We start from the raw sequence: 10,517 nt of genomic DNA on the forward strand, positions 1-10,517 counted from the left end.
AAGGCTAGAAACTGAAATTAACTAGTACAGCCAGAGTAAAGGGCCATTGCTAAGACAACATTGATATAGCATTGGCAAACAAACAGAAAGTGTCTAGTCCTTTCTGTTGGCAGAATCTAAAAGAGAGCCAGCTTGGCAAAGGAGAGATGTAGTTTTCAGAGTTCTAGCCCCAGCATCATAAATCAGCATATAGAAGATAGCTTAATAACTGATGCAGGCACTAATTCTTTTTTTCTCTAATAAAGTAAAATATGTTAGATTCTCACTGTCCATTTGACCATAGCAAGTCTATGTATCTAACATATCCTTAGCATGATTTCATACCTTATGGAAAAGGCTTCACTTAATAAAAACATGCGCATATATAGTCTTTGGTTTCTCTCACCACAGGTACGATCCAAAGGAGAACAAGTGGACTCGGGTGGCTTCAATGAGTACCAGAAGACTGGGTGTGGCCGTGGCTGTGTTAGGAGGGTTCTTATATGCTGTAGGTGGCTCTGATGGGACATCTCCACTCAACACAGGTTAGTCTCTTCTAAGGTCAGTCTGGTTCCCCCAAAGCAAGTTTTCTTAGGAGAGTCCTCCTATAAAAAATATAACAAGTCCAAGTTATCCTATAATTTAAGAACGTTATTTTCCCTTTAGGAGAGTGCATCTCTTAACTCCTCCTCAGCTCCTTCTGCAGCCATGGACTACTAGTATATTCCAAAAGCATTTCTTTCTCCCTTCCTTTTACAAGTTGGTGGGAATTTATAATGAATAAAAGAACTATTTTCTTAATATGATTATTCCCCTCCTTTCAACTATCTTTCTTTAAAAACAAACCCCAAAACCCTCTATGTTATAATCTAAAAATAAGTAAAAACACAGCTATAAACTGGTTTATAGCTATAAACTGGTATTCTTTAAAGAAATTTTTGCCTGAGGACATTGTCAGTGTGGCACTGACATCAGACTGTCACATATCTTGTCTCCTTGGTGGCTTGGGATATAGTAGGAATTTAAGGCAGTGGGGAACAAGAATAAAGCTGTCTGCTGGAGTTCCCGTCGTGGCTCAGCGGTTAACGAACCCAACTAACACCCAAGAGGACACAAGTTCGATCCCTGGCCTCAGTGGGTTAAGGATCCGGCATTGCTGTGAGCTGTGGTGTAGGCTGCAGACACAACTTGGATCGTGTGTTCCTGTGGCTCTGGCATAGGCTGGGGACTACAGCTCCAATTCGACCCCTAGCCTGGGAACCTCCATATGCGTGGGTGCAGCCCTGAAGAGACAAAAAGACAAAAAAAAAAATTCTCTGCTTATAACAAGTTATCAGTATGGAATGGTACTTACAGATCATATAGTCTAACATTCTCTTTTTAAGATGAGGAGAGAGGCCATGAGTCAGTGAGCTAATGAGTTATATAGCCAGAACTAGAACAAGGTACCATGATTCCAACATTTGCCCTTTCCACCAACCATACCTAAAAGAAACCAGTCCCTGACAAGAGTATAGTGGTATTATTCAAAGGTGGGTAAGTCCTTCTCAGAAGCAAATATGAGATTGCTTATTGAAAATATGTTATCACAAAGCAAAGTGGCTATAAAGAAAACTAGAGGAGTTCCCGTCATGGCTCAGCAGAAATGAATCTGACTAGCATCCATGAGGACACAAGTTTGATCCCTGGCCTCTTTCAGAGGGTTAAGGATACAGCGTTGCTAGAGGTGAGAGGAAATGATTGAATAGTCACTTTCTGGTTTTTCTTTTCCTTGCAGTGGAGCGTTATAACCCTCAGGAAAACAGATGGCACACCATAGCCCCTATGGGGACCCGGAGGAAACACCTAGGCTGTGCGGTGTATCAGGACATGATCTATGCCGTAGGAGGTAGAGATGACACTACAGAGCTTAGCAGTGCTGAGAGATACAACCCCAGAACTAACCAGTGGTCTCCAGTGGTGGCTATGACATCCCGCCGTAGTGGAGTAAGTGCCAACTACTGAAAACTGAAAAACAAGAACCAGGAGAGGGCTGTGCAGAAGGGGAAGTCTGATCTGTAAAATATAATACACTGAGTCAGTGAGGAGATGCACTGTATAGGCACTACAACTCCTGCTACTTTTCTACTGGGAAAAAAGTTAACTTCTTTTGATTACTGTTATCTCAAGTCATTAAATATCTTATAGCCAATCATATAGTTAATTAGAGAATGATTTTTTATGATTTATCTTGTAACAGTTGCTTCTCTGAAAGGCATCTCTCTGTCTTAGCTACTACCATATCTAACTCTACTCATATTCATTGATATCTATTAGGTATATGGATTTATCCAAATCTCTTAGAGTTAATTCCTCCTACCTAATGTTTTTAGGTAATATTCTAAGTAGCTGGCCTAGCAATTCAAAGCAGAAACCTATCTGACCCCACCACTAGTCTCCACAAACTGGTTTGCATCTATCCCATTTATAGTATAGGCTAGAGCAGGCTGACCTATGTCATATTTTAGACCATCAATGACCTGTGACTGCAAGAGACTTCGAGAGTGGAGTATAGAATTTATCCATCCTAAGACATTTGGCTCAGAGTGAAGTGCAAGCCATAAACCACTGGTCATATCATGAGCCCATCAATGTAGGATAATAGGTGGGAGAACTCAGCTGCAGCTAAAGACTCCATAACCTGAGAATAAAAGGGAGTAAATTCTGGTTTTCACACAGCAGGAACACCACCAGTAGGCATCAGCAAGTCAAAGCATTCACATATCTATGGCTCTTTATTACTGGTAAATAACAGCTTCTTAGTCACATTCCTGTTGTTTTCACTGCTACACTGTGTTGATTATATTTTCACTCATTTAGCAAATACTTATTAAGTGCCTACTGTGTGCTGGGAAGGCAAACATAAGCATGACCTGATTCCTCTCCTCAAGGAGCTCCCAATTTGTTGAGGGAAATTGAAGTGTTTCTTTCTAACTATAGAAAACACATTCTGTTGTAGCGGCATGTGCATTATAGGAGAACATGGAATAGTACATTCAATGCTTTTGGAACAGTGGAGAGACTTACCAGGGTAAGTTACATGTAAGCTAGACCATGAAGGAAGAATACAATTTTCTAGAAGAGGGAAAGAAAACACCAGCCAGAAAATAACATGTGCAAAATATGTAGGTATAAAAACATATGGTATTTTCTGGGACTAGCAATTAACCAGCATTACTGCAGCATAGAGTGCATTAGAAGTCTGGAGGAACTGAATGACATAAGGATTTTACACTTACCTTTAGGCAGTAGGGAGGTAGAAAGTTTTTAGCAGAAAGTGACAGCATTGTTAGATCTATATTTTAAAGAGAATTTCAGTGGAAATTTACATAGTAGACTAGAACAGGCAAATACCAAAACAATTAAGAGCAGTTTGGAGGTTCTTGCTAACTCCCAGTGATTGCTTTACCTAAAATTTAAGAAATAAATGTTTTTGACTCTGTGTAAATATTCTAACTGAATATATAATATTATAGTTCCCATAGTTAAATAGATTTTTGTGACTACTTTTTCCCTCTGTGTTCAAGTAAACCAGAATGTAAGGCCCTAAAGGACTATCTTTTATTAAAGAGATTAACCTAGAAACCAGTCTAAATTTTCCTAATGATTCTCTAGTTTCTTCAGCAGCCACTGTGTTCTGGTCCCGTAGGTTGGCCTGGCAGTCGTGAATGGACAGCTCATGGCTGTTGGAGGTTTTGATGGCACAACGTACTTGAAGACCATTGAAGTTTTTGATCCTGATGCCAATACGTGGAGGTAACCTTTAGGCAGTGTTGCAAATCACCTTACTGCTAACTTGAAAATTATGGGCTTGAGATAGTCCATGACCATCAAAACCAAGATGGACAGTACACTGAATTAACCTCTTGCGGTACTTTGAAAAGGGCTCAAAGTTACCCAGGTTTGATGGCTTATTTTGACTTTACTGCTCTGAAGTGGCTGACATCTTACACAATTTTCTTCTCCAACTGTCCAGTTTCATAATCAGAGACAGCAAAAACAAATAATCTCTCTCCAGCCCCACCATGTTCAGCTGAGGAAACTAAGGCACCATGAGATATAATAACTTATCTAAGCAATTAGGGTCAGAACCTTTGGCTCTCAATCTGTCACTGTAATTTTTATACCCAGAAAAACGAAACTGCAGTTACTTTTTTTCTTTTTCCTGCTTTTTAGAGCTGCATCTGCAGCATATGGAGGTTCCCAGGTCAAATCGAAGCTGCAGCTGCTAGCTTACACCATAGCCAGCAACAAGGGATCTGAGCCGCTTCTGCAACCTATACCAAAGCTCATGACAATGCCAGATCCTTAACCCACTGAGTGAGGATAGGTATCAAATCCCCATCTTCATGGATACTAGTCGGGTTCATTACCACTGAGCCACAATGGGAACTCCTACAGTTACTTTTTTTAAAATAATATTTTAGGAGTTCCCATCGTGGCTCAGTGGTTAACGAATCCGACTAGGAACCATGAGGTTGCAGGATCGATCCCTGGCCTTGGGTTAAGGATCTGGCGTTGCCATGACCTGTGGTGTAGGTCGCAGGCATGGCTTGGATCCTGAGTTGCCGTGGCTCTGGTGTAGGCCGGTGGCTACAGCTCCAGTTAGACCCCTAGCCTGGGAACCTCCATATGCCGCGGGTGCGGCCCTAGAAAAGACAAACTAATAATAATAATTTTAAAACCAGGTTTTTTTCTTTGAACTTTTAAAATCTTCTTAAATACATTATTATTCTATTTTAAAGTCCAATAAATTTTAACTCCCTAAAGTCACTTTTAGGGAGAAGGCTACATCTTTCTTAAGAGTTTGACTATATTAAACTATATAGACTTAATTTTACTTTGCTTTTAAACCTTGTCTAACAAATCCTTCCTAAGTACTTAAGTAGTTCTTATATATTCACATAAATCAGGTGACTCGTGAATTTATTTTAAACATTCAAAAACTTTAACAGGAGTTCCCGTCGTGGCGCAGTGGTTAACGAATCCGACTAGGAACCATGAGGTTGCGGGTTCAGTCCCTGCCCTTGCTTAGTGGGTTAACGATCTGGCGTTGCCGTGAGCTGTGGTGTAGGTTGAAGACGCGGCTCGGATCCCGCGTTGCTGTGGCTTTGGCGTAGGCTAGTGGCTACAGCTCCGATTCGACCCCTAGCCTGGGAACCTCCATATGCCGTGGGAGCGGTCCAAGAAATAGCAAAAAGACAAAAAAAAAACTTTAACAAATTTAGCACAATTCTCTTGAAACTTTCAACCTAAACTCTTCAGTCTAAATCTTTGCTCAATCACATATTTTATACCTAATTCGCAAAACTAATCTATAGATGCTCTAATATACTGAAATCTCTTAAACACTATAGGAACTTAAAATGTCAAATATATAGTTAATTCTCACATTTAATATAAAATATTAATACTATTTTATAGATGGTATAGATACCTATGCTAATATCTATTCTAAATACTAACCTTGTAAGAAAACACTTTCATCTTCCAAGCAATTGCAGGTTTCTCTGTCAATTAGTTAGACTTATTTGCCTAAATAAATCTAGAGTAACCATCTCAGTGGTTGAGGTTACACATTAACCACAGATACCCATTTGGACATGAGATATGAAGCAGCAGATATTCTGAAAGATTTTTCTCATGACCAGGTAAAATAAACTGAAGTCTACTTTATAGTCACTGTTCCAAAAGGGGCAGTCTTGTAGTCCATTCCTGCTGCATTTTCTAATTTTGAGCCTGTAACTACTCTCCCCCCCCATATTTTTTCATTAGTCTGTAAGATTCAACTAATGAATTTACTGGTTTATTTTTATAGTCTTCATCTCTGAGAAAGTCACAACTTTGATAGATACCTAAATGACATTCTATGGATTCTGCATTTCTCTCATACTCTTTATGGCTCAGTGGTCACAACACTAAAGGCAGACTATGACATTGCAGCACTTTTTGCTTCTACATCACATTTTCACAGCCTTGTGAAGAAAACAAAATTCCCTGCCCTCCCAGAGCTGACGTGACAACGAGGAAGATAAACAGTGCCATACCATAGCAAAGGTGGAGAGTGCGAGAGGAGAGCCCATTTCAAAAGGTGGCCCAGGAAGGCCTCACTGAAAAGGCAACATTTTAGCAAAACCTAATAGAGGTAGGGGAGAGAGAATGGCAGGTTTTCATGATTAGGACCCTCTCACTTGTGGTGTATTTTCGTCTATATATAGCTCTCTATTTTGAGTGGGAATTTTGAGTAAACATCATTTGGGAAGATAACCAAATGTATTCCTGCCACTTAATGACTATGATCCTATATAAGGACTTGTTTCTCAGTAGCTATTATTAATATATGTTAGTATTATTTGACCAAGTAATATTCATGGAATTCTTAAGGATCATCTATTGAGACATTACTATCTAAATTTCTCTAGTTACGTATCTCAAAATTAAACCAAATTAAAATCAATACCTTACAGGTGACAGACGATCTAATATTCTTTTCCATGAAAATCCTTAATTTTGAAGATGATCTTGTTCACATGTCACAAGCTATATGCTGACTTTAATCATACCCAGTTTTGTTCCATAAAGGGTTTGAGAAGATTTCTCAGACTACAGACAAAAGAAGAGGATAAAAATAACTAAAGTTTAGGCAAAAGGAAAATGTAGGTGGAGAAATACAGCCAGGGTCAAATTAGGCACAAAAATGTAGAATATGTGGTTCCATATAATTTTTAAAATCAGTCTAAGTGTAGAGTTATAAAGTTACAATGCAAAAAGTGGATATGGTACTCTCTTAAAGCAGTATCCCAGGAGTTCCTGTTGTGGCTCAGTGATAATGAACCCGACTAGTATCCGTGAGGATGAGGGTTTGATCCCTGGCCTCGCTCAGTGGGTTAAAGGTCTGGTGTTGCCATGAGCTGTGGCTTAGGTTGCAGATGCAATTCGCATTAGGCCGGCAGTTACAGCTCCGATTCGACGACTAGCCTGAGAACTTCCATATGCCGCACATGTGGCGCTAAAAAAGAAAAAAGAAAAAAAAAAAAAACAGTATCCCATAAGTCAGACCATTTCGGTCAGTATCTGAAATAATTATGATTCTGCTACTTGCCAGTGCTCAATTCAAGCTCGTAATCTTTGGAAGAGATGTATGAAGCTGAAAATATTAGTTGTGATATAAAAGTTAGAAATGTGTTTTATTAACATCTATGTTATAGAAGAAAGAGTGCTTTTTCCATTTATAAATCTAATTGTGTTTCTTTCTTTGCAGGTTATATGGTGGGATGAATTACCGTCGGCTTGGGGGTGGTGTAGGAGTTATAAAAATGACACATTGTGAATCCCATATATGGTGAACATAAAGAAGAGAGTCATGTATATGCACTTCTGTGTTCTGGAGAGCTTTGACTTTGGAGCTTTGTACAGCTCTAGAAAACACTAAACAAATTGTATTCTTTGCCGGTGCCTCAACATGTGGAAATACAAACACAAGGAAAGTACTTCACCTGCAAGATGCCACCTTTGCACAATAATTTTCAGTTTTCTGCAGAATAATATTTATTTTTGGTTTTAATTTATCATGGATTTTTTGTTGTTGGGTTTTTTTTTTTAATTTAGCCTTCCCTCCACCAAAAAAGAAAAAAAAAAAGACAAAAAGGACAAAAATTTTGAGCAGGAAAACCCTTTAGTAGTTTGAAAATGCTAATAAGAGAAGAGGAGGCTATATATGACCTAACTATTCATTCTGAGCATTCCATCACTACTTACAGGAACTGCCAGTGACAAGGATAGTGTATTAGTTGGCCATCAGTCTTGCACTAAGCACCAGAAGACTTGAAAATCTATAAAACAAAACAAAGGAAACATTTAACTAGAACAAGTCAAAAGGAATATTAAACTGATAAAACCAGGACTCTGATGCTAAAGTTTTTATCAGTGGAAGTGTACATCTTGTATCCTTCCATATTAACTTGTTTTCCACTATATTTAAAATCTTTTTTTTTTTTTGTATTTTCATAGAGTTTTTGCTAGATCTAGAGCTCTACTCAGTACCTCTACAAAAACAGTATACACTTCTCAAATACTGTCTTGAGAATCCCCCAAGTAGAATCATGTGCAACTTGGCAAGAGTTTTTGCTCAAAACATTACTGACTGAAGCAAATTTCCTTTCTGTTTCCTCTTGCTACTAAGGACCAGCAGGGAGAAATGTCTTCTCCCCAGCAGTGAACACTGTTATGCAATTTACACTTGATGCTCAGGCCTGCTGATGCTGAGGCTTACCTGTAATCACCACCTCCAAAGGGAATGAATTCTTCAGTTCATGTAATAGTATGCTAATGAGTGTAAAATCAATGGAGGCATTTTATTAATAAAATCTTGGTTCCTTTATAAAAACTGTAAATCATTATCCTCATTCTATAAAGCCACTATTACTACTACTCTCAAATTGCACTTTCTGGTAAAAAAAATTAACATTTTTAAGAAAAAAAAGATACAAATTTCAGTGGTTGAGGTTTTTTTGTTATGTTCATAGACCATTTTTTTTCAATGTATTTTGCAGGAAAATCTTTGAATAAGACTTTAACCACAACCAAAACAAATAACCTTCTTCTCCCTCCCTCCTACTACAAAAATGTTTGGCAACTTCTGTGTTTACATTTAAAGATCATTTGCACCTTTACAAGGAAAAAAACAAGTATTTGGTAAACAGTTGTTTACATGTATCATTTATGCTTTTTTCTAGCATGTATAACTTTTATAAATAAAGGTAGTACTTACCATGAAAAAATTAGTTAATCCTTTTTAATGCTTGTGCTTTGTTATTTCTTTAAACTTTCTGTTTCTATATTGTTTATATTTCTTATGTGTAAAGTTACAAGTACTTTCAACCTGAAGAAATACAGGGATTATCAGCTAGAATAATGAATTTTTATTTTGTATGTATATAAAATAGTATTTTATTACCAAACCTTTAAACCATTTAGAATCATATGGTTTGAGCTGGAAGGACATTTTATAATCATCTGATCCAAACCCATTTATTTCTGTGATCTAAGTCTATAAACCAAGGAAGTCCTACCTAAGAGTAAACAGTTTAATGATAGAACCAGCATTTAAAATCAGTTCCCCAAACTCCTACTCCATTCTCTCTCTTTGCCACACAGCCACTGCAGACATGCCTGGAACTAAATATACTAATAGACCTTAATTTTAAGTAAGTCTGGTATGCAACATTGAAAAAGTATAAAAAAATTTATGGGATCCTTACAGTACTGCATTATTAACAGTCACTCTTCAAAACAAAGTCACATATTTCCCAAGACTATATATTGCATATATTTGAAGAAAAGGAGAGGAAGATAATAGGAACAAAATTCTAGGGACTGGACTCTCCATAAGCAGAAAAAAGTTCCCAGTGAGAGCATTTTATAGTAGCAGTTGATGACTAGAAACTCAGGAACTATAGCAGTGGCCAGATTGTTCAATGGAGCTTAAAAGGGGTTTTTTTTCCTTCCACTGAAGGTGCTCCAGTTTTATTACTGAGTGAAATATACTTACTCTATAAAAGAGATTGGTGTAAAATACAGTATTTATTAACTTATTTGTATAGTGAGTTCTACAACTCTAAGTTACTTACTTCATAGAATTGGTTTGGGTTGGTAGTCATCTTCATTTTTTAAGTGAGTAAACTGAAGCTTAGAAAAGTTAAAATGACATGGTAGAATTGGAACCTCAAATCCACATTCCCTGATTCCAAATTCATTCTTCTCTCTACTACTCTGCACATCCCCATTCTGTCATCATTTTTCCCCAGTTTTCTTGTCATTTGATTTGTTTTAGGGCTGCACCCGTGGCATAAGAAGGTTCCCAGGCTAGGGGTCAAATCGGAGCTGAAGCCACCGGCCTACATTACAGCCACAGCAACATGGGATCTGACCTACACCACAGCTCAAGGCAACGCCAGATCCTTAACCCACTGAGGAAGGGCAGGGATCGAACCTGCATCCATGTGGATGCTAGTTGGGTCCATTAACCACTGAGCCACAATGGGAACTCCCATTTTCCCCCAGTTTTGTTCGCCAATATTTTACCTGCAAATATCCACACTGAAGAGAATAGTTCTTGACAACTGTGAAGTAGAAAAGTTCCCTCACAAACAATATTTGTGTTAAAAGCCTTTTAAATGTTATATTAACTTAGGAAACAGATAGGAAAAGGAAGAAGAGGCATGGGGAAGATGTACAGGACAGAAGAAGGAAGAGGCAAAAATAGCTCAGTAAACCTGAATATCACTGGCTGTTTGTCTAAGTAGTTTGTGACAACCGGCTCTGTAAATTGCTTTGAGGTCCCTGTTCTGGAAGTGATTGATAAGAATAGTTCCTAGAAATGACAAAACTCTGCAACAGAGTTGTCTTTAAGGTCATTAGCAACAGTAATCTTTCAGTCCCTTATAGTTAAGAACTTACATTCTTTTAAATGTAAAAGATGAATGGTATTTATTGCACTA

General features: G+C 37.9%; 1 protein-coding gene across 1 annotated transcript in view; it reads left to right on the top strand.

Annotated features, from left to right (window-relative positions):
* The window catches only part of KLHL20 (kelch like family member 20), a 76,032-nt gene extending 67,216 nt beyond the window's left edge, over positions 1 to 8,816 (top strand). The window contains exons 9-12 of the mRNA XM_047752530.1: positions 391 to 524; positions 1,757 to 1,965; positions 3,668 to 3,774; positions 7,280 to 8,816. Coding sequence (XP_047608486.1) covers positions 391 to 524; positions 1,757 to 1,965; positions 3,668 to 3,774; positions 7,280 to 7,364 — 535 coding nt within the window. The 3' untranslated portion in view covers positions 7,365 to 8,816. The remainder of the gene's footprint in view (positions 1 to 390; positions 525 to 1,756; positions 1,966 to 3,667; positions 3,775 to 7,279) is intronic.
* Positions 8,817 to 10,517: the final 1,701 nt, after the last annotated feature.

Source organism: Phacochoerus africanus, chromosome 11 (genome assembly GCF_016906955.1).
Source record: "Phacochoerus africanus isolate WHEZ1 chromosome 11, ROS_Pafr_v1, whole genome shotgun sequence".
NCBI lineage: Eukaryota > Metazoa > Chordata > Mammalia > Artiodactyla > Suidae > Phacochoerus > Phacochoerus africanus.